This window comes from Bubalus kerabau, chromosome 4 (assembly GCF_029407905.1).
Source record: "Bubalus kerabau isolate K-KA32 ecotype Philippines breed swamp buffalo chromosome 4, PCC_UOA_SB_1v2, whole genome shotgun sequence".
NCBI classification, from domain to species: Eukaryota; Metazoa; Chordata; class Mammalia; order Artiodactyla; family Bovidae; genus Bubalus; species Bubalus kerabau.
In genome coordinates this window covers 117,528,384-117,552,808 of record NC_073627.1, presented here as the reverse complement: position 1 = coordinate 117,552,808, position 24,425 = coordinate 117,528,384, and the positions used below count along the sequence as shown (strand labels likewise).

Genomic DNA, 24,425 nt, shown 5'->3' with positions numbered 1-24,425 from the left:
CAATTTTTTTTCATTTCTAACTTGGTTGTATATAGTGCTACAGAACTTGACTTTTAACATGACTTTTTGTTCCCTCCTTCTCTGGAACCACGCTTCAGATTCCTAATGGTACTTGGGAAAAAGAACTTAGATAATATAACAGTATTACAGGAAAGTGATTGAATTTAATATAAATTACATGTGAATATTTTCGGAGGGTAAAGGAACAGCTTCCGGCCTTAAATAAACTCAAGGTTGCTGGCTTGGATGACCATTTCTCAGTATCCTCAGTATATCCTGCAGGAATCACTGGGGATGCAGTGGATAGTGAAAATGTGAGAATACACTCTCAGCTGGAAGATGGAGGCCACAAACTATGGACTATAAACATGATACAGATCAGGAGATTTTAATCTTTTAGGATATTTTGATCAAAATTTTTTATCAGTGACTTAGATGATAGGTAGCTGACAGTTACATTAAATATGCAAATATGTCATGATTCACAGTGATCTTTCCAGAATTTGAAGGGTGGACCAAATTGTACAAGATTTTGGTACTATTAAAGCACTTGGCCTCAAAAAACCAGTTGAGTAAGTTCAGTCTAGACTAGGCATGGCTAAACAGATGTGAAAGCCCTTTGGGATTTTAGCTGGCTGCAGCCATGAAATTAAAAGACGCTTACTTCTTGGAAGGAAAGTTATGACCAACCTAGATAGCATATTGAAAAGCAGAGACATTACTTTGCCAACAAAGGTCTGTCTAGTTAAGGCTATGGTTTTTCCAGTGGTCATGTATGGATGTGAGAGTTGGACTGGGAAGAAAGCTGAGCGCCGAAGAATTGATGCTTTTGAACTATGGTGTTGGAGAAGACTCTTGAGAGTCCCTTGGACTGCAAGGAGATCCAACCAGTCCATTCTGAAGGAGATCAGCCCTGGAATTTCTTTGGAAGGAATGATGCTAAAGCTGAAACTCCAGTACTTTGGCCACCTCATGTGAAGAGTAGACTCATTGGAAAAGACTCTGATGCTGGGAGGGACTGGGGGCAGGAGGAGAAGGGGACGACAGAGGATGAGATGGCTGGATGGCATCACTGACTCGATGGATGTGAGTCTGAGTGAACTCCAGGAGTTGGTGATGGACAGGGAGGCCTGGCGTGCAGCGATTCATGGGGTCGCAAAGAGTCGGACACGACTGAGCGACTGAACTGAACTGAATAATAACAAAAACAGCAACCATGTCAACAGTTAGCAGTGTGCTTTCAATATATGTTTTTTTTCCCAATAATTTTTTTTTACATGAAATATCCCCATGAGTGAGTTCAATATGGCAGTGATTGCTTATTTCAGTTTCAGAGATAATGAACTAAAGACTAGAGACTTTAAGTGTTTTGCCCAGAATCGTGCAGTTATGAAATAGTAGAACTGAAATTGGGGCTCAGGGTTGAAATCTTGTGTATGATCTACCACATTTTATATCCCTCACAATGTCAGTAGGTAAAGAAAAGGACATGTTAAAGGGATCGCACTCATACTTGCCTCTTCCTGTCATCAAGGAGAGTAACCAGGAAGTGGTGTAATAATCAAGAAGTAACAAGTGGAGGCAGCTAAGGGTTTACACATAAGTGAAATTAGGTCCTGAGCTCCTATACAGTTGAGGGTTGATTTTAGTCATGGACTGGAGGGGCTGTTAGGCAGAGAGGCTCTTAGAGTGAATTGTAGAAGCATAGTTTTTCTGTCTTTATGAGACCTCAGAGATTAGTTAGTGAGTTCCTCTCTTCTTGTGGGTGAGGAACCCAAGATGCAGTGGCTTTATAATATTTACCCAAGACTGATTAGTTAGTGGCATATCTCAGCCTGGACCTTGGCAGTCTTGGCTCTTTTTTGTTGAACAGCTCCCTCTACTATATATTTTCATTTGGAAAGACTGAGATACATTCATTAACAGGAGAAGGCCTATTATAATCATAAAAAATGTCCTTATTTGTCTTAAAAACATGAGTCACTTGCCAGGATGCACTGGAGACTTTGACATTGTACAGGTTTTCTGTGCTATCTATTGTACCTGCTCACTGGGTATGTTGTAAGTGCCTCATTTATCTTATGACAAGTCCTTGAGTATTCATTTCTCATTAAAAGCAAAAGCCTTTATTTCGAAAGCTAGGTGACTGGAAGGCTCTCACTTTGTATCCTTTCAAAATGAGGAATAGTTTGCTTTACATGAGGAACTGACACTGAGTTTCTATTACAGCATATGAGTAGTAAATTAATGGAGTAATGTTCTTTCATGCATGTTTCCTCTAAGATACTTGGAATTTTTCAGTTATTTTTCACCCCCTTCATGTGCACAATTCTGCATTACCCTACTTAAAGGTTTTCCCTCTTATTAGTGAAAAAAAGAATTTTTTAAACTGTATGATTTTTGACATTAATGAAGAATGTTTCACTTAATTCATTAGTGCAAAAGCAAATTTTTGAAAGCATTCCTTTGCTAGTTCTCAAAATGTATGGCTTTCTGTTTTTCAACTATTACAGATTACCATCTTTGATGCTGATTCTGAGGAGTCACAGGACCTTGATTTAGCAATCCTAACAGCTCTGCTAAAGGGTGAGTGTCTAAATAAGGTTATACTTGTTCTTCCTTCCCTCTTTTCACACTCAGGGCACTTTGTGCTTTTTATGTTGATATTGTAAACAGAATATGTAATCCCTTTCTTTTACCTTAGGCACGAATTTATCAGCATCAGAACAATTGAATCTGGCAATGGCTTGGGACAGAATGGACATTGCCAAGAAACATATCCTAATTTATGGACAACACTGGAAGGTATAATGAAAATGAAGTAATTTTGAAGAAACGTGTTGTGTGTTGGTTTGTTAGGGAGGGACCAAATAGAAAACTGGAGGAAAGATAGGTTACTTCGGGGAGGGGGGTAGCATCTCTGACGCTGGGTACACATGATTGCTAAGGCATTTCTTTTGTCTACTTTGCCTTCTTGAAAACATTTTTTTTCTATGAATCTGCAGCCTAATCGAAGTTGACAAAAGATGTTGGGGGAAAGGCAAATGAAAGGGTTTTTTATTCATTTTTTGAATTGGAGATTTTTATATTGTTATTTAAAACTTAAAGTTTATCTTATTTTTTTGCCTTCAAATGTAATACATACTCACAGTAGAAATTAGTGAAAACAGAAAAAAGCAGGAAGAAGAAAGATTATTCATAGTGCTAATGCTAATCACTATTAACATTTCATTTAAAAAAATTATAGCTGTGACCATACCACAGCTCCGTTATTTTGGGGTTTAACTAATTCATGCACATCGTTTAAAATGTCACATGGTACTAAAAAGCTACCAAAAATACAGTAATCCTCTACTCTGCAAACCACAAGAGCCAAAAACTGAAAATTTTTGGACTGCTCTGACATTTATAAATCTCCATCTCTCTAAATAATAAGTCATATTGCTGTTTTCTGATTCCTTTTAATAATTTATTTTATTCAAGTTTGTTTTTTAAAGTTTATTTTTAATTGAAGGATAATTGCTTTATAATATTGGTTTCATTTCTTCCATACATCAACATGAATTAGCTTAATTCATATACATATGAATTTTGTGCATATGTCCTTTTGAACTTGCCTCCCACTTCCCACCCTTTCCCACCCCTCTAGATTGTTACAGAGCCCTGGTTTGAGTCTCTGAGTCATTATTTTTTTAAACTTTAAAAAATTGTATTTACTTATTTGGCAGCACTGGGTGTTCATTGCAGCACGCGGGAACTTTAGTTGAGGCATGCAGATTCTTAGTTGCAGCATGTGGGATCTCGTTCCCTGACCAGGGATTGAATCTGGGCCCCCGGCATTGGGAGCAAGGAGTCGTAGCCATTGGCCCACCAGAGAAGTCCCTCTGATTAATCTTAAGGCCTCTTAACTTCTGTCTGTGGCCCTCACTGGTGCCATCTGGACTGGTTGCCTGCTGTTCCTGGTGCTGAGCTATCATCCTTCATCATCTTGGAGATGCCCTCCTTGGTTAGAACACCTGTTTTCTGTATCCCCTGTTTTGTTCTTTCTTGGTTTACTCCTTTATGTGATCATTTCTGAGAAAGGGAATATGGGAGATAAAAATATTGAGGCCTCATATGTTTGGATAGATTTTAGTTCAAGAGGAGACTAATTTTCCCAGTGAATTTTGAATGCTTAGCTTCTGGCACCCAGCAGTGATTGTTGAGAAGTAAAAAATCTGTCTGTTTTTTTGATCGTTTGTGACCATTTCTTTCTTCTCTGGGATTAAAAAGAAGTCTTCCTGCTTTTCAATGTCCTGAGATTTCACAATGATGTATGTTGTTATAACTTTATATCCATTAACAATGGACACTTACTTTCAACTTGTCACTTAACGGGTTTCCCTTCTGGGGAGTTTCCTCTCCTGTTTTTTCTGCTTTCTTTCAGGAATTGTATCATTTAAATGTTAGGTCTATGGGCTCCTCCTCTAATCTTACCTTTTCCTCTTATCTTCTATATCTTTTCTTTGGTATATGCCTTCAAGTTTAATTTTTCATGCCTTGTATGTAGCTTTTTGTTTCGGTGCTTGTGTGCTCTAGTTGCTTAGTTGAGTCTGACGCTTTGTGGCTCCATGAACTGTAGTTTGACAGTTTCCTCTGTCCATGGAATTCTCCAGGCGAGAATCCTGGAGTGGGCTGCCATTCTCTGGGGGATCTACCCCACCCGGGGATCGAACCTATGTCTCTTGCATCTTCTGCCTTGGCAGGCAGATTCTTTGCAACTAGTGCTACTTTGTTTCTGGTAGTGTGTTACTAATTTCTAGGCGTAAATTTGTTGTCTTTTTAAAAATAGCATCCTGTATATATCTTCTTTTGTTTTTTAGAGGATATTAATGATAGTTCTTTTGAAGTTTTCTTCTTCCTTTATTGTCTGATTCTTCCTAGTTGATGTTTTTTGGTCTGTTTGTCCTGTACTCTTTTTTAAGAGTTGATGAAAGGAAGATCATTAGAAATTCCAAGCCTGTAGATTTGGGCTTCACAGTAGGGTGATCTGGCTGCCATTTGTTGGGAGACTTGCAGGGTTAGCATATTCATATATTTTTCTCTTGTATTCATCACTATCAGAAAGAAATCCTCCAGTCTCCTGCTTAGAAGGTATAAAAGCCTTGTTGTTATTGTTAGGGAAGTCAGTAGGGGAAGATGAGTGAAAAGGTCCCAGTGTTAGCAATTTATGCTGCCAGAATTCTATTGTATAGATTGTTTGGTTCTTAGCTCTTTCCATTTTCTGGTTTCCTGGGGACTGCTAAGTCAATTACCATTGGGCCATCAGCTTTCCAACTTCTGAAATATTTCACTTTTGACCTCCTTGTTCTTGTGGATTCTGTTTTTTGTTTTTTTTTGTTTTTAAAACCCTTTACTATAATTTTTGTGAAGTTTTAGGTGGGATTAAAAGTAAATGAGTGTTTAATTTGCCATTATACCCAGAAATCAGGTATAGTTTAAAAGGAACATACCAGGTTCCAAAAAAAAAAAAAAAAAAAAAAGAAGAAGAAGAAAGAAAGAAAAGAAGAGACCTTGGATTTTTATTAGGATTTAATAACTTCAAACATTAATTCAGGAAACACTGAAATCTTTACCATAGTCAGTCTTTTCATCCAAGAACACATTTATTCAAAAGGTCTTTTAGGCTTTTTGTTCACTTTTTGTTATTTCCTCACTTAGGTCCTGAACATTTCTTAGTAAGATTGTATTTTATGATTATTTTTGTCTGTATAGTTTTGAGTTCAAATACATGTAACTCTTTAGTTATTTCTGCTTTCTTAATTGTTTCCATATCTCTTATTTATCTCTCCCCTCTGAAGCCTGGCTCTCTAGAACAAGCGATGTTAGATGCCTTGGTGATGGATCGAGTTGATTTTGTGAAGCTCTTAATAGAGTATGGAGTGAACCTCCATCGCTTTCTTACCATCTCCCGACTGGAAGAGCTCTATAATACAGTGAGTACTGGGACAATTTATCAGTTGCTGCCTTAAGATTACTTATTAATTAGACACACTTAGCTTCAACTGTATATTAAATGTTCAAGTTTCCTTCAATGCTTATGTACAAAGATAGCTTATAGAGACAGACTTTTCAATCAAAGAAGAAACATTCTTAGCAAATCCTAGGACCATTTCTGCATTTCCCATTTTAATTAATTATACAGAATAGAAGCATAAACTAATTTTAGAAATAGGATATAGTAAGACCATAATTAAAGCCAAAGATGGGAATAAGAACAAATCGCTTATATTGAATAATTAGAGCATTTCAATCTAAGGACACTGTTAAAAATTTTGTTCCTGCAATTTCCTATGCAAACCTTTTATTGAAATTAGACTGGCTTACTCCTTGTAAAGAAGTGAGTTGCTCAAGTCAAGCACCCTTCCTGAGATGTTCTTCCTTGCCTTTGGATCTTACCCTTTCTTTAAAGCTCTGTCTTCTTGATCACTCCACAGTCTTTTGATGTATAGATCTTCTTGATCACTCCATAGATCACTCCCAAACCACTTCATAATAATACAGATTATTTGCATTGTTTTGAATATACTCTTCATAATATTGGTTATTTTTTAGTGTAAGTACCACACTCTTATATTGGGTTGTAAAAATTCTGTAAATAAAGTACTTATATTCTTTGTTGAATCCCTCAGTAACTTGAATGAATGTAGCCAGTGCTCAATCAGTATTTGTTGATGCAATGTAATTGTGTGATGGAATTTGTAATTGTGTGATTTATAAATAATAAAAGATAGTTATAGATTTTACAAATTTGTTTCTGCCTCTTGCCACAAGGTTAATTAAGGCTGTCCTTACTACCTAGATATATACATTGTGCACTTAAAAATTTTATTTCAGTCTAATTATGTCTTCTCTTGGGAAATGCCTTTCTTAGAATTACTTTGGCTTAAGCTTCATTACTAAAGATGCTGAAGAAAAATTTCAGTATTCTGGATTATTTATACATTCTGAAATAAAGGTTTTTTATTTCTCCCCAACACATGATAATTAAAATTCTCCCTTTTGTTCTTTATTACAGAAACAAGGACCAACCAATATGCTCTTACATCATCTTGTCCAAGATGTAAAACAGGTAACCTAATTATGAAGGTGTACAAATTTCTTCTTGTGTTGTCTTAGCTTTGTGGTGAAGTGTTACCGGATTTTGCTTTGCAAACAATAGTACTGGATTTTCTAGTGAATTACCTGTCCTCTTTGACTTTGAACAGTTGTGACTCTGAACAGTTTTAACCAAATCACACTCATAGTTTTTCCCGTAATTTACTTTGTATTTTAAAAGATTTGACCCACCAAGTTAGTGGCATGAGCAAATAATTATTTCCTTTTATAAAACATGAATTGTAGTCATAGAAACTTCCAGGCAGAATTTCAGCTTAACATGATGTAACAGTATTGCCAATGATGATAATATCTGTTGAAAATGAAACTTTCTGGTTGTGTTATCTTTACTGAAGGACTGGTATGTGATTTCTGTTGTTTTTGTTCTTCTGTTGGCTCTTATTGATAACTCAGGGTCTCTCACTTCTTTCGTGAGTCTGTGCGTTGTTCTAGGGAACCAGGACCGATCCACTGGTCCCATCTTTCCTTATATTTTACTCATGCTGTTCTCAATTCACCTTGAGTTAAGTCAGACTTAACATCATCTCTGACCTCTCATTAGTTACTAAAACTTTCTGACTTTAACAGACTTTTTTTTGCCTTAATTCTAAACTCTAATATATTGGTGGGGAGAGTGTGGGCTTTCTGATTATGTTGACTTGGTGAGAGAACCAGAGTGAAAGGACTGTGGAGGAAGATATTTAGTTGGCAAATCAGTAGTAAGCAAAAGTGTCCATGCTGATGTAAATTTAGTTTGCATTGATTTATGCTGGGTCAAAATAATTTTCTTTAGATTATTTCCTAAAACTCTGATTCTATCACAGTTTTCTTCTAAACTGAAGAAAAAGGAATGAAATAGTTAGATATGCTTTTAACTAGCAGAAAAATGAGAGCATTATTTGTGTTCCTTACAAAAGTAAATTATGAATGTGAAAAAGAAATTAAATCATTTATTTATACACATAACCTTATTTCTTATTCAAAGCTTTGGGAATGTTATTGACAGACTCTTCATTTCAAGGATCTTATTCGGCATTGTGTGCCTTTAAAAGTATACTATGTATGCAATGGAGAAGGCAATGGCACCCCACTCCAGTACTCTTGCCTGGAAAATCCCATGGATGGAGGAGCCTGGTGGGCTGCAGTCCATGGGGTCACTGAGGGTCGGAAACGACTGAGCGACTTCACTTTCACTTTTCACTTTCATGCATTGGAGAAGGAAATGGCAACCCACTCCAGTGTTCTTGCCTGGAGAATCCCATGGACGGAGGAGCCTGGTGGGCTTGCGTCTATGGGGTTGCACAGAGTCGGACATGACTGAAGCGACTTAGCAGCAGCATGTATGCATGGCAGTTCAGAAGAGGCACTAAGGTGGGATTTAAGGGATCAAAATAATTTTCATTTAGGCTAATACCATGTACTTGAAAATCTGCTGTTCAGGCTTCCTACTAACCATACTGTTTGTCTTGGCACAGCCTTGTGTTTTGATATTTCATTTTGTTTCACCATTTCATGTTCCTTCTGTTTGTTCTACTTCCTTTCATTTTCTTGTTTTGTGTGTGATGTTATAGCCATTTCAAGAGAGGCTAATAATATTAACCTAATGTTTATTTTGGATTCTCCAGTATCTTCTCTAGTGATTATATTTCTGTTGTAGTAGTTCTGTCATTGTCAGTTACAAATATCTTTTATGCTCTCTTTAAGTGTATTTTATTCTGAAAGGATGTGTATGCATGAGAAAGAGAGGAAAAGAGAGTCAATGTGCTCTTTATAAGCAGACATTCTGTGTCTGTGAAACTAAAAACATACTAAGCCTAAGTAATTTTTCCCATTTGAACAAGCAGATTGTAACAGTAGCTAGTTGTATTAATTCATCAACTGATTTTGTTATTGTTTTGTTATTAGTGATATTCGGGGGCTCTCACTTCTTTTGTGAGTCTAAGCATTGTTCTAGGGTTAAAGAATATGTCTCCCTCTTTGGTTATGTTCTAGTTACATGACAAAAGAGAGACAAAGAGAACTGACAGTTATAATTTGTCCGTATTTTTGTTACAGCATACACTTCTCTCTGGCTACAAGATAACGCTGATTGACATCGGATTGGTAATAGAATACCTTATTGGTGGAGCATATCGCAGCAGCTACACTAGAAAAACTTTCAGAGCCCTCTACAACAACCTCTACAGAAAACATAAGGTAGCATAATTGAAAAGTACCCTTGTAGAACTGATGATTTCTAGGAGTTATACTTTTAGAAAAATGGCTTGGGAAGTTTAGGTGGGAAGAGCTTTCCAAATGGACTTTCTGTTTATTGATAGTTGTTGAATATTTGCTACGTGTAAATTACTGTGCTAAATGCTAGCATGCTGGCTTGGATGGACATAAAGACTTGCAGTTTTAGAAACTCTTAGAGGAAACAGACATGAATAACTAGCCACAATACAAAACAGGATATAAAATGTGCTATATTGACATAGAAGTATGTGGTGAGAAAGTTTAGAGGGAGAGATGATCAGTTCTTTCCTTATCTTTCTTTTGAAAATACACGAGTGTAAAGCTTGATAGGATTGCATCTATAAACTCATACTAGTACATAGCCTGGAGATGACAAACTTGGAACATGTGTAGGGGTTATATTGGAAGACGTATGCAGAATGTACTATGTAAAAATACATACTATACATATCTTATTTTCCATCATAGTTTTTAAAGTCTGAAAGAGGAGGTGTTAGTTGCTTAGTCGTGTCTGATTCTTTGTGACCCTATGGACTGTAACCCACTAGACTCCTCTATCCATGGAATTCTCCAGGCAAGAATACCGGAGTGGGTTGCTCTTTCCTTCTCCAGGGGAGCTTCCTGGATCTCCTGGGTCTCCTGCATTGCAGGCAGATTCTTTACCCTCTGAGCCGCCAGGGAAGTGCCAAAATTAGAGTTGCCAGTTGTTGATTAGCAGAGAAAATATTGCTCATTTCTTAAAATTGCCTTTCCAGATTAGTAAACTGAAGAACTTAGTTCCTTTGTTAGTTAATAAGTAAATTTTAATTGTTCTATGCATTTGGAAGAAAGAAAAGTGTACACTGAAAGAGAATGATTTAGATGGAGAAATCAGAGAACATCTCTCTGAGGAAACAACATTTCAGTTAAGAATAGTGGTAGATCTTGGGTAGGCAGGAATGGGAGGGAGGGCAGTGGACGTGAGGGGACTAGTATACTCAGAAGTCTACAGATGAGAATTATTCTGGCTCGAAGAGCTTAGTTCTTATTGGGGGATAATGCAAGTGTTAGAAAAGATAGTTTGCGGCATTTTTGTTTGAAAGAAGAGCAGGAACAATATAAGGCATAGTGCTGTGGACATCAGGGTATGGTTTTTCAGTGACCAGGAGGTCTTGGTCGCTGAACAATGCCAGACGGTTGTGAGGGATGACACTGGAAAGATCACATGAAAAGTCTAGACTATCAAGCTACTTTTGACCTTTATTTAAAAAGAATGAAGTAAAGTGAAAACCCAACTTGGCTCTAGGAGATGAGGAAGCAAAACAGAAAGAAACCCAGTTCTCCCAGAGAAAATACCCTTTATTGGAATTTCACAGACATAAGGATAAACTTGAGGTATCAGCTCCTTCATTTAAACAAAATAAGCCTTGCTATGAGGCTGCCAGGGGCAGATACAGGACTGACTGTGATATTGGTGCAGTCTGGTGGGGAGCATGTTGGGCAAGTTCCTCTAATGCCCTTTCTAGAAATGGGTAGGAAATTGCCCATTTCTCTAATTATTTTCTAGTGAAGGAGTATAGAGTTTATTGTGTTTCCTAGTAAATTAGATGGTAGCGGTTACAAACTTCTGCCACTTGGGAAGCCTGAAAGCTTCATACTGACAAGCAATTAATTATGTTATTATTGGATCTAGCCACTGGAATTCCACTCCAGTAGTGATATTATGTAACACCTGGAGACATTCCATAACTTTCTAACTTAAGCTTAACCTTGGAGCTGTTTGTGAATGGGAACTTTCTCTTATCAGACCTGTGAATCTTTATTGCCTGTTTTGAACTTATTCCAGGTATAGAACATCTGTTGATTCTAATGGAATTTCCACATAGAGAAGGAATGCAAATATATAATAGGGAACAAAAAAGCATGTTCTTTAAGATGTTAGGAAATAAGAGTATGCTTAATAAGAAGGGGCCATGAGAGGCTCTTGTTGGATGAGTAATTAATTACTAACCTTGGATGAAAGACAGAACCATTGGATATTTGCTAGGATGCAATATTATATTTGGTTTTATTGTTGTCTAAGAGCCTCTTGATGAAAGTGAAAGAGGAGAGTGAAAAAGTTGGCTTAAAGCTCAACATTCAGTAAACTAAGATCATGGCATCTGGTACCATCATTTCTTTTTTTTTGTTTTGTTTTGTTTTTGGTACCATCATTTCATGGCAAATAGATGGGGAAACAGTGGAAACAGTGTCAGACTTTATTTTTCTGGGCTCCAAAATCACTGCACATGGTGATTGCAGCCATGAAATTAAAAGATGCTTACTCCTTGGAAGGAAAGTTATGACCAACCTAGACAGCATATGAAAAAGCAGAGACATGCCAACAGAGATCTGTCTAGTCAAGTCTATGGTTTTTCCATTGGTCGTGTATGGATGTGAGAGTTGGACTATAAAGAAGGCTGAGTGCCAAAGAATTGATGCTTTTGAACTGTGGTGTTGGAGAAGACTCTTGAGAGTCCCTTGGACTGCAAGGAGATCCAACCAGTCCATTCTAAAGGAGATCAGTCCTGGCTGTTCATTGGAAGGACTGATGTTGAAGCTGAAACTCCAATACTTTGGCCACCTGATGCGAAGATCTGACTCATTTGAAAAGACCCTTATGCTGGGAAAGATTGAGGGCAGGAGGAGAAGGGGATGACAGAGGATTTGATGGTTGGATGGTATCACCGACTCAATGGACATGGGTTTGGGTAAACTCCAGGAGTTGGTGATGGACTGGGAGGCCTGGTGTGCTGCGGTTCATGGGGTCACAAAGAGTCGGACACGACTGAGTGACTGAACTGAACTGAACTGAGAAACAAAAGGTTAATTGTTACCACTTTCATTGTCACCATAATCATCTTTTTCCCTTTTTGTTTTGTTTTAAAAATAAAATAACACATGCCAGCAAGTGACCACTCTTGCTCAAAGCCTTTCCCAGCCTGCTCTTCACCGAAGATGCTGCTCAGGAAATAGAAAGGAGTCTACAGAGAGCACCCTGCATTCCCAGTTCATTAGAACTGCCCAACCTTACAAAGTCAAGGTACCAATTACTTCTTTTAAATTTGAGAATAAAATTGTCCTTGAAGACTGAGATCTTTTCATCATTTTAAATTCAAGAATGGGGAATACAGATAGAGGGACCATTTATAGGAACTATAAACAGATGGTACAAGTCTAAAACATGATACAGCTATTCTCTAACAATGATGAGCAAATGCCCAGGATGGGGAACTAAATGATCTCCAGGGCTGGCACCTCAGGCTGCCTTCCTTGTTCCTACCTCTGCCATGTCCAGATGATGACTCAGGAAGGCAGTCCATGGAATGGTGCTAAAAAATCACCATTAAACCTTCATCCTCCTTTTCCTAAGGCTAATTAGAGAGGTGACTGTCACCTTCTCCTTTGCTTTTCTCTTACATTGCCCTCTTGTATCTTCTTTTTTCCCCTTTGGAGTTTTTTTGAAATTAATTTTAGCTTAATGTATGGTAATGATAATGTATTTATGAATGTGTGTATGTGTGTAAGCAGTGTTATGCCCCCCTTCCCTGTACTACCTCAGTCCCACTTTTCTCTGGGCATGAATGCTTTTGTTCAAGAGTTTCCATAGAAATGGTTCTTATGTTGACTGAGAGAGGCTTGCTTTTTACACCTCTTAGAATGAAAAGTTATGTCATAAAATTACTGTTGGTCATAACCAATGAACACAAATTCCCTCTACTTATAGAAATAGAAGAAGCTTATTACAATTTTTTCTCTGATCTCCTTTAATTAAAAAAAATAATTATTGAGTCTTATCATTTGCCAGGCATTATTTTGGGCTCTTAGTTGAATTTGAGATGCAGGTGGGCTGGAGAAGATATGTTGATGACTAAGAAATGGTCCTGCCCTCCCAAAGAAGTAACCTCAGTGCAGTGTGATGAGCATTGAACTAGAAATACATGCAGAGTGACATAGAAGACTGGGGGGCTTTAGCGAATGGTTTTTGACGTGAATTGTAAAGGCTGGGTTTAACCAGGTAGAAAACGGTATTTCATTATTACCTATTACCATCACTGTGGAAATATGGCCAGAATAAAGGAGATCAGAATTAAAATCAATCTATTTGTAACAATGTTGGCAACACTAGTGTCATTTTACTGAAAAGAAGATAGTGGATCTATTTGTAAGGTAAGATTAGAGTTTTTTTTTTAATAGTTCTCATTTGTCTTATATGTAATTTCAGCCCATTTCCTTGAGAAATAACTGGTGTATAGTTAGTGACTTTTCTAAAAGTATAGAGCTTTAAGTTCTATTAAGTTGTTTTATATTGTGTTAAGCTGTGTTTAGTTTTAAGCTGTGTTAACTTAAGTGGACTTAAGGTATCTTAGCCTAGGGACCCTGAAACTATTAGATACAACAAGAAATAGATTAATAAAAGGCCAAAGTTTTGGTTTCTGATTTATAAAGTTCTTTTATTATTTCCATCCTTTTTTCAGTGATTTTTAAAATATTTATAAGATGCTCAGTGTCTTTTGTCAGGTAGAACATCATGCATCTGAGTATTTGGACACCCATTCCTATTTTATAGGACTTCCCTGATGGCTCAGTGGTAAAGAATCCACCTGCCAATGCAGGAGACCTGTGTTCCATTCCTGGGTCAGGAAGATCCCCTGGAGAAGGAAATGGCAACCAACTCCAGTATTCTTGCCTGGGAAATCCCATGGACAGAGGAACCTGGCTTGCTATAGTTCATAGGGTCACAAAAGCTATAAAGTTCTATTATTATTTCCATCCTTTTTCAGTGATTTAAAAAATATTTCTGAGATACTCAATGTCTTTTGTCAGGTAGAACATCATCCATCTGGGTATTTGGACACCCATTCCTATTTTATATTCTAACAGGAAAAGTCTGCAGCCCTTTATAAATCAAGGAAGAAGTCAAAAGAAGAACAAAATATATCAGATGACCCTGATTCTACTGGCTTTATTTATCCTTATAATGACCTGCTGGTGTGGGCTGTGCTAATGAAAAGGCAGAAGATGGCCATGTTCTTCTGGCAGCATGGTGAGGAGGCCACGGTCAAGGCAGTGATCGCTTGTATCCTCTACCGAGCAATGGCCCGGGAAGCCAAGGAGAGCAACATGGTTGATGATGCCTCTGAAGAACTGAAAAATTACTCAAAGTAGGAGTTCTCCCTTCATCTCATACTTAACACTGACACTTCTTAGAATGGCTAGAAACATTTATCTTCCACACCCTAGAACTTATAAGAGGAGTGGACTTACAGCGGTGCATTTCATGGACTCTTCTGTAGATAAGAGTCTTAAAATATTTTACGGACTAGAGGAAAGAGAGGTGGCCCTTAGTTCAGGAGACTCGGGTTCTTGTCCTGGGGCCTGCTCTTTACTAATGGTCAAATGACTTGCCAAGACTGTGGGACTTTAGTTTCTTTTTTTTTATTAAAAAAATTTTTTTTGGCCTCAGCACATGGCATGTAGGATCTTAGTTCCTCAACCAGGAACAGAAACTGTGCCTCCTGCAGTGAAAGTTTGGATTCTTAACCACTGGACCGCCAGGGAAGTCCTGGGACTTTAAACTATAAAATGTTCAATGAATGATTTTGGAACTCCCTCCTGACTATCAAACTCTTTGATACTAACTTATATTAAAAATTGTTGTTTAGTTTAAGTACCTCTCAGGCAGGAAAACAGGTAAATATGTTATGTATTAAATGCCAGAGAGCGATGATGGAAAATAGAAAGTTAGGAATTTTTTTTTTTTTATTTACTAATGCATGATGGTAGTAGGGAGAGAAGAGAAGCCAAAGTTAGTTAATATAAACTAATTTATAATTTTTATTTTAAAAAATTTCAGAGAATGACAGTGTCTACTTTTTAGAGAAAACAACCTCCCAGAAGATCACCTGGGGATGTCTCCAGGTCTAGCTTCTTACTTAAGTCATCTGTGTATTTTGTAAAATCTTAAAAAAAAAAAATAGGAGTGAGGGGTTTCCACAGTTTTTCCTTATATGCTAGTTTGATTTTGAATAGTCTTTTCTGGCAAAAATTCTTCATTAGGACTTATCAGGGAGCCCTACATAGCTTATTTTGTGGTGTGGAGTCACTTCTCCTCAGGAATAGCTCAGGGACTGTCGTTGGAAACCCACTAGTTCTGTTCCTTCAAGAAAGGGAGAACAATCCATTTTCTGAGCAGCAGTCCCTTTTAAAGTAGCTTCTGCATTTTACTGGTCCCTCTTTTCTCTTGGTCTTTTCTGAGTCTCATATGTAACCTTTTTGAACGTTTCTGGGACTCTGGCCTGCCTTTATATTTGCCGCTCACCACTGTGTCATTGCAGACAGTTTGGCCAGCTTGCCCTGGATGTGTTGGAGAAGGCATTCAAACAGAATGAAAGAATGGCCATGAAACTGCTGACCTACGAACTCAAGAACTGGAGCAATTCTACCTGTTTGAAGCTGGCTGTTTCTGGAGGGTTGAGGCCCTTTGTTTCACATACTTGTACCCAAATGCTACTAACTGATATGTGGATGGGGCGTCTGAAAATGAGGAAAAACTCTTGGTTAAAGGTATATCTACTTGCTTTATAGAGTTTAATGTTATTAATAGCTTAGTCTGAAGGTCTGTACTCTTTTCATTTGTCACTTGTTCCAGAAGAGTACTTTCAGGAAAACCAATTATTAATACTATTTTTGATTCTCACAGATGAGCAGAGATCTTCACAGTGAAACCTCTGACAACTACTTTATCTCCCACTCCTATGGTTTCTTTTTAAAAATGGGCATAATTGTGCCAGCTCAGTCCATTGCAAAGGCATACTCATGAGAAAGTGGCTAGAAGTTAAAAACATGTACAGACATAAGTAAGATTTCATTATTAGTAATCACCACTGCCCCTGATAATTATAATAGAAGTAAATGAGACTTTTTACTGAGAATTTTCTTAGCTTAAGGATGCTAACCCATGATAAACTAAATAAAATTAGCAGTTGGTTGTGCTCATCTAATGTAATGTTTCAGGAAATAAATGGCTGTTTTATAAAGCTGCCCTCAAACACGTTTGTTCACACCACTATATCCAAATTTTTGTATTCCATTATAGTTTAGCCTTATCTTTCATCTTGAATTAGAAATTAGAAACCCTTATTCCTGAAAACGTAATAACTTTATGCTCTTCGCATACTTTATTTTTATATCAACAAAGAGACTTAAGTGAAGTAAGACTAAATGTTTTGCCCCCAAACATGGTGAGCTGACAAGACTGAATTAGCTACTTAAAATCTCTGACTTGCAGTAAACCATATTGCTCTCTATGCCTGGATCCTAATTTATCAGTGCTTGGCTTGTAAGTTTTGGGAACACTTCCATAAATAATTGTAAAATGACTAGTTCCAAGTGGATGAGGACTGGAGGAAGACTTTGTAGAGTTTTATGTGGAAAGGAAAGCTCATGTAAGTGCTTTTAGGGAATAGACTCCAAACCCTTCCTTGGAAATGGGATGTTGATATCATTGAACACTGTTTCATGAACTGATTGTTCTGCAGTGGTCAATGGCAACAGAATGCGGAGCTTTTCAGGAAGTAGATTAGGAATTAATTAGTGCAATATTATCATTGTGTTTGATAACTATGATGTTTCCAGACCTAGAAGATTGCATGTTTTTTGGGTTCAACATCTGAAAAGAAAGCAAACACACAAACAAACCAATCCCTGCCAGAACTGGGACAAGTCCAGAGAACTTCCACAGGAGATCAGGCTTTAAAACAAAGCACAAAAAGTCATTTCAGCATGAAAAAAAAAAAAAAGAAATTGACAAGGGCATGGCTTTAGTTTGTTTAATCATGAATGGTATAGAGTCAGGGTAATCTTATTTTCATTCACTGAATCCCAGAATACTGGGGCTAATTTTAGCTCAAAAGAGATAATGTTCACCAAGATGATTCTCACAGAATTAAGTAAATCCAAGCTCTTTACCCTGAAAGGCCATACAAGTTGAATAGACCATAAATAAATTCAAGAATGATAGCAATAGAGTGAAGGATGTCTAGAGTTATACATTCTGTGGGTTTTGCTGGCAGAGAAAATATATGTGTGATGGGAGATAGATGTAAACAGAGGGACTTGGTATGCTTTTACATTATTGATTTATAATATAAATAAATTTTAGAGTGTTTTATGTGATAATAACTACTTAGTGGCTTTAAAGAATTATTCAAGCCTTATGCTGATTGAAAAAGAAGACTTCTCAGAGCCCTGCCACTAGTTTTCTTTTTTTAATTAGAGGATAATTGCTTTACAATGTTGTCGTGGTCTCTGCCACACATTAATGCGAGTCCCCTCCCTCTTAAACCTCTGCCCACCCCGCCCCGCCATTTCTAGGTCATCCCAGAGAGCCAGGCTGGGCTCCCTATGATATACAGCATCTTCCTGCTAGTTGTTGTTTAGTCGCTAAGTCGTGACTCTTACAACCCCATGGACTGCAGCCCACTTGTCCTTGGGATTTCCAGGCAAGAATGGGTTGCTGTTTCCTTCTCTAGCGGATCTTTTCAATTCAGGGTTTGAACCCAAGTCTGCTCCATTGCAGGTGGATTCTTTACTGTCTGAGCCACCAGGGACAGAGTGCTCCAAATTCAAGTTTGCTTTTTGGAACTATCTGAATTCTTTTTTTTTTTTTTTTTTTAATATTTTTAATCTACAGTTAGTTGTATCTGTGGATGCAAAGCCCACATATATGATGGGCTGGCTGAATTCCACCGTTAAGTTGTTCCACATCAGCTATCCTTCTGTAGATGGACTTTTATGCTCAGTTTCTTAGTTGGACATTTAGGTTGACACTAATTTTTTTGCCATTACAGATAGCCCTTCAATGAACATCCCTATACATATGCTTGGATTCATGAGTATTTCTGAGGGAGACACTTCTGGTATTGGAATTCTTAAGTCAGAAAATGTATACAATCAGGGTATCCACTTAATTGGGGACGGATCTGACATTTCCTATACACCCAAATCTTGACTTTATTTGGATCATATGTGTGTCTTGTATAACTCTCACTACCTGCTTTGTTCTCCTCTTTTGAAGATCATCATCAGTATTCTTTTCCCACCTGCTATTTTGACACTGGAGTTTAAAAGCAAAGCGGAAATGTCGCATGTCCCACAGTCCCAGGACTTTACATGGTATAATGGTGACCAGAACACCAGCACTCTCAAAGAAAATTCTTGTCAGGTTAGTATGATATCATGGTGAACTAAGTTTTTGTGACCTGGACTGCACACAAACATACACAGATGCATAGCTTATTTATTAACAAACTATTTAACAATCTTAATCATATTATGGTATGGTCAGTTATACTATGTATGATAGTTCTGATTAACCTCCATATATGATTAAGCAAAATATCCTATTTCTGCCAAAATCAAAGACTGTATTATATCTAGGAAGCTGCTTAATATTTTATTTTCCTTTGTGACTAGTGGAACAAATAGACTTATTGTTTCTCGAAAGCTATAATAAGGGATGTCTCATAGTCTTCAAAATATTTTATAAAATGCTGGTTTAGAATTTGTGCTGATCTTCACTGTTTCATGCCACAGTTTTTTCACTTGTTATATCCAATGAGTTTAGATGGTTTTACTTGAGTTCCCAAATGTGTACTCTTTCATGGGTAACTTGAGCTGGTTCTCTTGCAACCCATTTTTGCTGAAGAGCCTCCAATATGCTGTCTGCACATCCATTTTTTGAATTTTATGTTTCAACTTGGATCATTGCTGATAAAATTGCCATTTACTATGAGGTGTTCAGTTCAGTTTAGTCACTCAGTTGTGTCCGACTGTGACCCTTGGTGGACTGCAGCATGCCAGGCCTCCCTGTCCATCACCAACTCTGGGAGTTTACTCAAACTCATGTCCATTGAGTCGGTGATGCCATCCAACCATCTTATCCTCTGTCGTCCCCTTCTCCTCCTGCCTTCAATCTTTCTCAGCATCAGGGTCTTTTCAAATGAGTCAGTTCTTCACATCAGGTGCCTAAAATATTAGAGTTTCAGCTTCAGTTTCCAGTGAATATTCAGGACTGATTTCCTTTAGGATGGACTGGTTGGATCTCCTTGCTGTCCAAGGGACGCTCAAGAGTCTTCTCCAACACCACAGTTCAAAAGCATCAATTCTTCAGTGCTCAGCTTTCTTTATAGTCCAACTCTCATATCCATATATGACTACTGGAAAAACCATACCTTTGACTAGACAGACTATGAAGTGTAGTGAACATCTTTTCTGGTACTTAATACTTCAGTGAGGCATCTTTAGCTAGTGTCTTGTCTGATGGGCTTTTGTACTTATGAGGTATTTGTTATAATGTTGAAAACATCTTTGATAAATGTTAAATGAAAAATAATTAATTATAGTTTGTATGGCTGGCATCTGTTGTGATTTGTTGAGCATCCATTCTGATTGATAATGCCAGATCACTTAACCAGATGAGTTATTAAATATTTTGACTATCATGACTCTTTGAGTATATGTGTTCCTCTTCCATCCCTCCTTCCCTCCCTTCCCTTCTTTTCTAAGCCTGATAGTTCTGTTTGGGGTTCTCAGAGTACAAGATACCAGGTACATTCTAACCTTTACAGAGTGTGTGAGAAATTCTCTGTTGCAAAACTGGGCTTTGCAAGTTGTCATAATTGTGGTTGTACTGGTTAGATTATATGTTTACTAAGTTTAGACCATTTCATTTTTTTTTTCATCTCCTATTGAATTGTCTTTTTATTATTATTATTTTTTTCATTTTATTTTGGCAAATCTGCTTCTTTTTTTAAAATTTCATTTTATTTAACTTTACAATATTGTATTGGTTTTGCCATGTATCAAAATGAATCTGCCACAGGTATACATGTGTTCCCCATCCTGAACCCTCCTCCCTCCCCATACCATCCCCCCAAGCATCCAGTATCATGCATCGAACCTGGACTGGCGACTCATTTCCTATATGATATTATACATATTTCAATGCCATTCAAGAAAAGAAATGTAGTGCTGGCCTAACCTTATTAGAAATAGAAGGCAATCTTTATATGTGAGACATTCACATATACATGTTTGATTTTATAGGGTCTCAAGGCTAACAGTACAGCCTTCTTTCACACTTTTCCTCATTTGGAGTTCTATTTCATGCCTTAAGGCTGCAAAATCTTTCCCACTGGTAAGAGCACATGGCCAAGAACTATCTTTAAACCAGGCCACATTTTAAGAGACTTACTCTGAGTCACCCTATCTGGAGAACATGTCATCATCTCCTCGAATCCTGGTGGAAATATTCGTGCTTGAGCAATCTTTCCAACACAGGTGTTTTTCCAGCACTCTGCTTTTCAGCCACAGCTCTTGGCAGATAATCTTGTGTATTTTATTTGATACCATAATCAGATACAACATCAAGAACTTCATATACATTTCATGGTATTTGGTCTTTGAATTCAACTCAGAGATAGGCTCAATTAGTGTTTTTAAAAATAATTGTATTTATTTTGGCTGTGCTTGGTCTTCATTGACGGCTTTTCTCTAGTTGCAGCAAGTGGGGGCTACTCTCTGTTGTGGAGGACGGGCTGTAGGGCACAGGGGCTTCAGGAATTGCGGCACACAGTTCATTTGCTCCACAACACGTGGGATCTTCCTGGATCAGGGATCGAATCTGTGTCTCCTGTGTTGGCAGGTGGATTCTTTACCACTGAGCTACCAGGGAAGCCCTCAATTAATGTTTTATAATATAATAATAAGAGAAGTTATTTAACAACAAAATCATTACTTAAGTAGCTTTCTGGAGTCTTTCTGAAGTGGTACTGATGTCATTAAAATCATAGTACATGATGACTTTTAAAATCAGTTCTAAGCCACAGTTCTAAGCCATTTTAACTCTAGGCTGGTTTAACTCTGTTAGTAACTGGCTCAGTTACTGTACTTCTAAATCACATCTCTGATTCCACTGTCCAAAGTGACATGAATGACAGAACTATCAATTAGGCCCTGAGAAAACCCATCTAGAGGCCTGAGGCCTCAAAATTTAAATTTCCTTGGTATTACATGGATAATTCAGGCAAAACCTGATTCATTCCTTGGCTTGGAAATTCTTGGTAATCATGCAGGTCTGGTGTTCGAGAGACATCTTTTGTGGATAGGTTGAAGAAATAGGCTAGTCTGAGAGGCACCATAGAATGTTCCTTTCTTTTCATTTAATATGACTTTCATAATATTACAAAAGTAGTACATTTCCTGTTAAAAGATTAAAATCACACAGACATCTATGAAGTAGGATACCTCTTTTGCTTTTCTTTCATCATCCCTAAGTTTCCTCTTCTCAAAAGTAACCAGGGTGCAAGTGCTTTTCCCCTTCTCTTTCTTTTTTTCTCTCTAATGGCTCTTCTGAGCGGACACCTCTGTTGGTCACATTCATGCAACCACTTTCTCGTCACACAGATATTCATTTCTCACCACCTACAACTGTTAACCCGTTTAGGCTGACCCGTAACTTTTGAGAAACTGATGGAAAATGCTTTCCCTAGAAAATGCATGTACAACACAAATGCTTGCATATAATTGCAGCAGGTGCAAAGAACTCCAGAAACTCAGAGAGTTCATGAACTTCAGGTAAAGAACCTCTGTTATTAATGAGTGAAGAAGCTATCAAAGTCAGAATTCTTAAACCAACACTGAGCCTGACTTCCCTGTGACTTGGGAAAGATGTATCACCATTCTCTATCCATTTTGTCCTCCTTTTATATGGAAACAAATCTATTCTCTACTTAATTGATTTCACAAGGACTTTATTTATATGAATATCCTGAGGTTCCAAAATTACTGATAAAGGAGATTAAAAAGAACAAGAAGAGGGACCATTTTAAAATGCTTGGAACTACTCTTAGTTTGACTAAATTTGATTATGGCAGACTCAACTTCCTTTTCAGAAATGCCCTGTTCTCTTTACCCTGTCAAAAAGATCGATACAATACATGTAGTTTTTCTTCTGTTCAAGACTAAGATTATAATTTGGAAGGTGGATGCCAATTAATCTCTAATTTATTTATTATATTTATATATTTATGAAATATATAATATTTTAGATATTTTAAAATGTTAGTAATTTAGTTAAGGCTCTGACAATAAATAATTATTTGTTTATTTTACAGAAAGACTGTGATTTGGAAAGGGGACCTGATGAGAAAACAGATGAAAGTCAGCACTTTGATTTAAAGAGTGGGCTCCAACTCTTCCTTGGACCAGGAAAGTCTATGAGTTCTACAATGCTCCAATTGTCAAGTTTTGGTTTTATACGGTTGGTCTCATTTAAAAAATTGTATATAGTATTCAGGATGGTTAATTGTTAATGATAATGTGATAGTGATATGCCTGATTTACCAACTTGTAATAAAAATGTAGTTTAGAAAGAGTGGGAGGCCTGGCAAAGGAGGTAGGAAAGAAGATTGGAGGGAGGTGAGAAAAGATGAGGGCAGATCTTTCCTACTTTTGGGAGCAAAAGCACAAGAATTTTTTTCTTCTTCTGAGTGCTTATAGTTAGCACAGCTGGAACTAAGCATTTGAAACTTTGTGAACAATAAAATGAAAATAGTGGTGGTGGTATTAAGGGATGGGGGTGGATTCATTTCCCATCTTGGGCAAAAATGTCAGTAGTTGAATTGATTTTTTTTCTTTGTAGGAATGTTGTGTAATATAGACTGAAAATGCAAGTTTTTGTTGTTGTTGTCTTCAGTAGCAAATACTTATAATATATGGAGAACAAGACAAATTTTAGAAGAATTGTATCAAATACTATATATGTCATGGATGGAGAGATAGCGAAAGCAGTAACTATACACTAAATGTATTGAGTAGTTTTTACATTTATTTAATAATATTTATTTTTCTAATGCTTCAGTTCAGTTCAGTTGCTCAGTCGTGTCCAACTCTTTGTGAGCCCATGAACCGCAGCACGCCGGGCGTCCCTGTCCATCACCAACTTCCAGAGTCCACCCAAACCCATGTCCATTGAGTCGGTGATGCCATCCAACCATCAAATCCTCTGTCATCCCCTTCTCCTCCTGCCCTCAATCTTCCCCAGCATCAGAGTCTTTTCCAATGAGTCAGCTCTTTGCATCAGGTGGCCAAAGTATTGGAGTTTCAGCTTCAAAATCAGTCCTACCAATGAAAACCAGGACTGATCTCCTTTAGGATGGACTGATTGGAACTCCTTGCAGTCAAGGGACTCTCAAGAGTCTTCTCCAACACCACAGTTCAAAAGCATCAATTCTTTGGCACTCAGCCTTCTTCACAGTCCAACTCTCACATCCATACATGGCCACTGGAAAAACCATAGCCGTGACTAGACGGACCTTTGTTGACAAAGTAATGTCTCTGCTTTTTAATATGCTGTCTAGGTTGGTCATAACTTTCCTTCAAGGAGTAAGTGTCTTTTAATTTCATGGCTGCAGTCACCATCTGCAGTGATTTTGCAGCCCAAAAAAATAAAGTTGGCCACTGTTTCTGCTGTTTCCCCATCTATTTGCCATGAAGTGATGGACCAGATGCCATGATCTTAGTTTTCTGAATGTTGAGCTTTAAGCCAACTTTTTCACTCTTCTCTTTCACTTTCATCAAGAGGCTCTTTAGTTCTTCTTCACCTTCTGTCATAAGGGTGTTGTCATCTGCATATCTGAGGTTATTGATATTCCTCCCGACAATCTTGATTCCAGCTTGTGCTTCCTCCAGTCCAGCATTTCTCATGATGTACTCTGCATATAAGTTAAATAAGCAGGGTGACAATATACAGCCTTGACGTACTCCTTTTCCGATTTGAACCAGTCTGTTGTTCCATGTCCAGTTCTAACTGTTGCTTCCTGACTGGTATACAGGTTTCTCAAGAGGCAGGTCAGGTAATATGGTATTCCCATCTCTTTCAGAATTTTCCACAGTTGATGTGATCACACAGTCAAAGGCTTTGGCATAGTCAATAAAGCAGAAATAGATGTTTTTCTGGAACTCTCTTGCTT

General features: G+C 37.5%; 1 protein-coding gene across 1 annotated transcript in view; it reads left to right on the top strand.

Annotated features, from left to right (window-relative positions):
* TRPM6 (transient receptor potential cation channel subfamily M member 6) overlaps positions 1–24,425 on the top strand; it is a 164,667-nt gene that overhangs the window by 83,778 nt on the left and 56,464 nt on the right. The window contains 11 exon segments of the mRNA XM_055578315.1: positions 2,514–2,586; positions 2,705–2,805; positions 5,841–5,975; positions 7,058–7,111; positions 9,193–9,333; positions 12,299–12,433; positions 14,275–14,555; positions 15,729–15,957; positions 18,470–18,616; positions 22,569–22,644; positions 22,647–22,714. Of these exon segments, the coding sequence (XP_055434290.1) occupies positions 2,514–2,586; positions 2,705–2,805; positions 5,841–5,975; positions 7,058–7,111; positions 9,193–9,333; positions 12,299–12,433; positions 14,275–14,555; positions 15,729–15,957; positions 18,470–18,616; positions 22,569–22,644; positions 22,647–22,714 (1,440 nt within the window).